At 32.7% G+C, this 5,629-nt stretch overlaps 1 protein-coding gene across 1 annotated transcript; it reads right to left on the bottom strand.

Moving 5' to 3' along the window:
- Positions 1-4,435: 4,435 nt before the first annotated feature.
- Positions 4,436-5,374, bottom strand: LOC128641598 (olfactory receptor 10A7-like). The gene has a single exon (XM_053694135.1). It carries the CDS (start codon positions 5,372-5,374, stop codon positions 4,436-4,438), a length of 939 nt encoding a protein of 312 aa, XP_053550110.1.
- Between the last annotated feature and the right edge of the window lie 255 nt (positions 5,375-5,629).

Genomic DNA, 5,629 nt, shown 5'->3' with positions numbered 1-5,629 from the left:
GACACACTTTAGCCATTAGGAAATCATTTATCTATGGAAATACAGTTTTCTAATTTTCTCCAATTATCAATTTTTCTTCATTCTCTTACTACAGTATTTATTTATTTGAAAAGCAGGAATGTAAGCTTAGGTGCTGGCCCATTTTTGGTTCTGCACCTGGGTTGCTCTTGCTTATTGGTGGTTGAATGTACCCACCAATCAGCAAGTAATATCCAGCGTGCTGAACCAAAAATGGGCCGGCTCCTTCGCTTAGATTCCTGCTTTTTAAAATAAAGATAGCAAGAAAACCAAGAAAAATTGATAATAGGGGGCATATGTATCAAGCTCTGAATGGAGCTTGATGCCCCGTGTTTCTGGCGAGCCTGCAGGTTCGCCAGAAACAGCAGTTATAAAGCAGCGGTCACAAAGACCACTGCTCCATAACCTACCCACCTGCTCTGAGCAGGCGGACAGAGATCGCCGGAAATCAACCCGATCAAGTACAATCTGGTTGATTGACACCCCCTGCTGGCGGCCGATTGGCCGTGAGTCTGCAGGGGGCAGGGTTGCAGCAGCAGCTCTTGTTAGCTGCTGGTGCAATACTGAATATGGCGAGCATATTGCTCGCCGTATTCAGCGAGGTCTGGCGGACCTGATCCGCAGTGTCGGATCAAGTCTGCCAGACCTTGATAAATATGCCCCTAGGAGTAAATTAAAAAGTTGCTTAAATTTCTTCTCTATCTGAATCATGGAAGAAAATAATTTTGGTTTAGTGTCTCTTTAATTGCTGTACTATTTTCCTGCCTTTCATCAAACCTTGCAGCGGCTTGTTAAATACAATGAGGTCTTTGTAAAAAGTGAAGTGAAAATGAATAAACTATCACATTGTTTGTGTAAGCTCCACTGAGAGCATTGTATGTGTGGAATATCAATGACTGCTGCAGATTTAATATGCAGGACCAAATAATAGAGATAAGATTAATTCTTCTGGGTACAAATTTAGCTTTCCTGAGGATTAATCATTTGCAGCAAATGGGGAATAATTTAGAGTGTTTTTCAAGGTCTCTAAAAAATGAAACTAATAAAATGTAGACTTGTGATTGTTACAAACAATACCTGCATATTTGATTAGTCTTAATAACTAGGGATGGGCGAATGTTTAAATTTCCGAATTCGAATGTAGAACGAATATTCGAATTACAAATCCGAATGTTGATATGAACAAATATTCTTAAAAATTCTATAATCAAATGCTATTTACAGTTTTCGAATGTCACTTTCGAAATTGAATGTTTATAATTAGATCGAATGTCCACATTCGAAATTTCGAATTTAACATTCTATTTAATAAATACTATTCAGAAGTTCAATAGTTCTTGTGGTAGGGAATCTAGTAAATTGATACATAATAGATGCAAATATATCAATTTGAATGTTTCTATTTCGATCGAATATTGCATAATTCGAATATTACATTTAAAGAAAGCATTATAGAAATACTATTACAAACATATAAATTCGACTTTTTCTAAACAAATATTTTCAAATGTAATCGTAAAATTCGAAACCGAGCATTTGAAAATCGAATGTTAGAATGTTAAGTCAACATTTGAAATTCGCTTCGAAAGAACGAATGTGTCAAAATTAGTTTCATTTTTCGAATGTTGCGAAACATTCGCACATCCTTATTAATAACCTAGTAAAACTGCTCTATGAACTATTTTACCAAGTCCACATACAGACTAAGCTGTATTTTATTATTTATAGGTAAACGCTGCAAATTAGTTCAGTTGTCTTATTTCCAAAATTACAATTCCATATATAATTAGAGGACTTATAGCAAGCACTGATGATCCCTTATATAGAAACTCCCTCATATACTGTACAAGAAGACGCTAATATTCACACTTAGGGCGAGATTACAAGTGGCGCGGTTTTTTTGCGTACGCGAAAACACCACTAGGATTTTCTTTTTTGCACTTTTTAGGGTTGCATTCGTATTACAAGTTCCAAAAAAACGTTTTTTGCTCTAGCGTTAACCGGAATTGTGCGAAAAAACAAATGTAAGTTTTTGCATGCGCGTGCATTTATTCTCCCATAGAGATCAATGGAGAAAAAAAGTGAAAAAAAACCTTACACCCGAGATCGCACAAATGCCCTTGCCTTTTTTTGCATTACCCATAGAAGTCAATGGAAAAATTGTTGGAAAAAAACACACATTGCTCAAACAACATAGTATATTCGCATTAGCAAATGTGAAATATTTACAGTAAATACATAGTTAAAATCTTTATTAAATATGAGTATTGCATAAATATGTTTTATCATATTTTCATCTGATTAATGGCACAGGGATATAATTCACTTATATGTATGTTTATATGTGTGTACATATATATTAATGTTTTCATATGTGTATATGTCTGTAAATAAATATACATACATTAATATTTATGTACACATATATAGACATATATATACTGTATATACATACAAACGTTTAACAGTGTATATTTATGTGTCTCAATGTTAAAGCCTTTTGCAGCCTTTTTTTTTTTTTTCAAACATCCGAGATCTCACATCTTTGACTTCTTACAACTTTTTTTTGAAATATTTTTATTAGACAGTGTTAATATGAGTTTAACTGTACTGTGTAATGTATTTATTAGACAATGTTAATATGAGTGTAACTGTACTGTGTAATGTATTTATTAGACAGTGTTAATATGAGTGTAACTGTACTGTGTAATATATTTATTAGACAGTGTTAATATGAGTGTAACTGTACTGTGTAATGTATTTATCAGACAGTGTTAATATGAGTGTAACTGTACTGTGTAATGTATATATTAGACAGTGTTAATATGAGTGTAACTGTACTTTGTAATGTATTTATTAGACAGTGTTAATATGAGTGTAACTGTACTGTTTAATGTATGTATTAGATAGTGTTAATATGAGTGTAACTGTACTGTGTAATGTATTTATTAGACAGTGTTAATATGAGTGTAACTGTATTTTGTAATGTATTTATTAGACAGTGTTAATATGAGTGTAACTGTACTGTGTAATGTATTTATTAGACAGTGTTAATATGAGTGTAACTGTACTGTGTAATGTATTTATTAGACAGTGTTAATATGAGTGTAACTGTACTGTGTAATGTATTTATTAGACAGTGTTAATATGAGTGTAACTCTACTTTGTAATGTATTTATTAGACAGTGTTAATATAAGTGTAACTGTACTGTGTAATGTATTTATTAGACAGTGTTAATATGAGTGTAACTGTACTGTGTAATGTATTTATTAGATAGTGTTAATATGAGTGTAACTGTACTGTGTAATGTATTTATTAGATAGTGTTAATATAAGTGTAACTGTACTGTGTAATGTATTTATTAGACAGTGTTAATATGAGTGTAACTGTACTGTGTAATGTATTTATTAGACAGTGTTAATATAAGTGTAACTGTACTGTGTAATGTATTTATTAGACAGTGTTAATATGAGTGTAACTGTATTGTGTAATGTATTTATTAGACAGTGTTAATATGAGTGTAACTGTACTGTGTTATGTATTTATTAGACAGTGTTATTATGTGTGTAACTGTACTGTGTAATGTATTTATTAGATAGTGTTATTATGTGTGTAACTGTACTGTGTAATGTATTTATTAGATAGTGTTATTATGAGTGTAACTGTACTGTGTAATGTATTTATTAGACAGTGTTAATATGAGTGTAACTGTACTGTGTAATGTATTTATTAGACAGTGTTAATATAAGTGTAACTGTACTGTGTAATATATTTATTAGACAGTGTTAATATAAGTGTAACTGTACTGTGTAATGTATTTATTAGACAGTGTTAATATGAGTGTAACTGTATTGTGTAATGTATTTATTAGACAGTGTTAATATGAGTGTAACTGTACTGTGTTATGTATTTATTAGACAGTGTTACTATGTGTGTAACTGTACTGTGTAATGTATTTATTAGATAGTGTTATTATGTGTGTAACTGTACTGTGTAATGTATTTATTAGATAGTGTTATTATGAGTGTAACTGTACTGTGTAATGTATTTATTAGACAGTGTTAATATGAGTGTAACTGTACTGTGTAATGTATTTATTAGACAGTGTTAATATAAGTGTAACTGTACTGTGTAATGTATTTATTAGACAGTGTTAATATGAGTGTAACTGTACTGTGTAATGTATTTATTAGACAGTGTTAATATAAGTGTAACTGTACTTTGTAATTTATTTTTGAAGTGTTTTGTGCAACTTTTTAGTTTCTGAAAACAGTTAACCACAGCTCTGAAATTGCGGTAAAATTTGAAGTGTAAAGGGCGATAGTACTTAACTTGTAATATCAGCTAAATGAAAATGTCTTTCAATAACACCATTTGCACCTCACCTCTCTAGCTCTTAATCATTTACATAAATGTTCACTTTTCATTCATCTTTGAGGGGATTTTTCTTAAAGCGGTTTTCATTTCTGTGTTTCTCAGGCTATAAATCAGAGGGTTAATTGCTGGAATAACAATGCAGTAGAAGAGAGATATCAACCTATCTTTGCTAGTAGAGGGATGTGTCCCCAAACGTAGATATTCCAACATTGCTGTGCCGTAGAACAGGAACACAGACATCAAGTGAGAGGCACATGTAGAGAAGGCTTTATGGCGACCATCTGCAGAGCTTATGAGGAGTATGCAGGACAGGATTTTCATATAGGAGCAAATAATGAGTAAGAAAGGTATCACAGCTCCTAGCGTACAAGCAATGAATACTGATAGTTCATTGATTAATGTGTCCACACAGGCCAGCTTGAGCAGAGGGGGGATATCACAAAAGAAATGAGAAATTTGATTAGAACCACAGAAGGGCAGGATAAAGATGAAGGTGGTTTGTCCTGAAGATACTAATAAACCAATCATCCAGGAGCCCATGGTAAGCTGATAACATAGAGTTGGACTCACTAGAGTTGTATATCTCAGTGGGTAGCAAATGGCTACATATCTATCAAAGGCCATTACAAGAAGAAAAACACATTCACTTACACCAATGGTGAAAAAGAAGTACATCTGGACAGCACAACCCATAAAGGAGATAGATCTTTCCCTTGATAAGAAGTCCACCAACACTTTTGGGACTGTGATGCTGGTGAAGCAAAGTTCCATAAATGATAAATTCCTCAGAAAAAAATACATTGGGGTGTGAAGCTGAGAGTCCATTGAAACCACAAAGATGATAAGGCCATTGCCTAGTAAAGTAAACACATAGGCTGAAAGGAGGAACATGAAGATTGTAGCTTGGAGCAAAACAGGCAAATCAGAGAAACCAAGGAGAATAAATGTTGTCACATTGGTGGCATTGTCTCCTTCCATTACACATTATAAAAAATAACCCTTAATTAACTTTTCTTAAAGGTTCCCGGGGAAGTGAAGGCCGATGCCAATTGCAGTTTATTTATGGTTGGTTAGAAGAATGCTAATTATTGTCTCCATAATTTACTTGTGCATTATTTATAAAAAAATAAATAGATAAATGAAAACATTAACAGATGGAACTCAGTCCGACTTCTCTTCCTGTAATATGAACACAATAAGCATAAATTTAACATCTATATTGTTTTTAATGTT

The sequence above is a fragment of the Bombina bombina genome, chromosome 11 (assembly GCF_027579735.1).
Source record: "Bombina bombina isolate aBomBom1 chromosome 11, aBomBom1.pri, whole genome shotgun sequence".
NCBI lineage: Eukaryota > Metazoa > Chordata > Amphibia > Anura > Bombinatoridae > Bombina > Bombina bombina.
Note: the sequence above shows the minus strand (reverse complement) of the source record. Positions and strands in the feature narration are given on the sequence as shown.

Bases quoted from the DNA above. Each gene is read 5' to 3' on its own strand.
- LOC128641598 (XM_053694135.1), bottom strand. From the start codon at position 5,374: ATGGAAGGAGACAATGCCACCAATGTGACAACATTTATTCTCCTTGGT.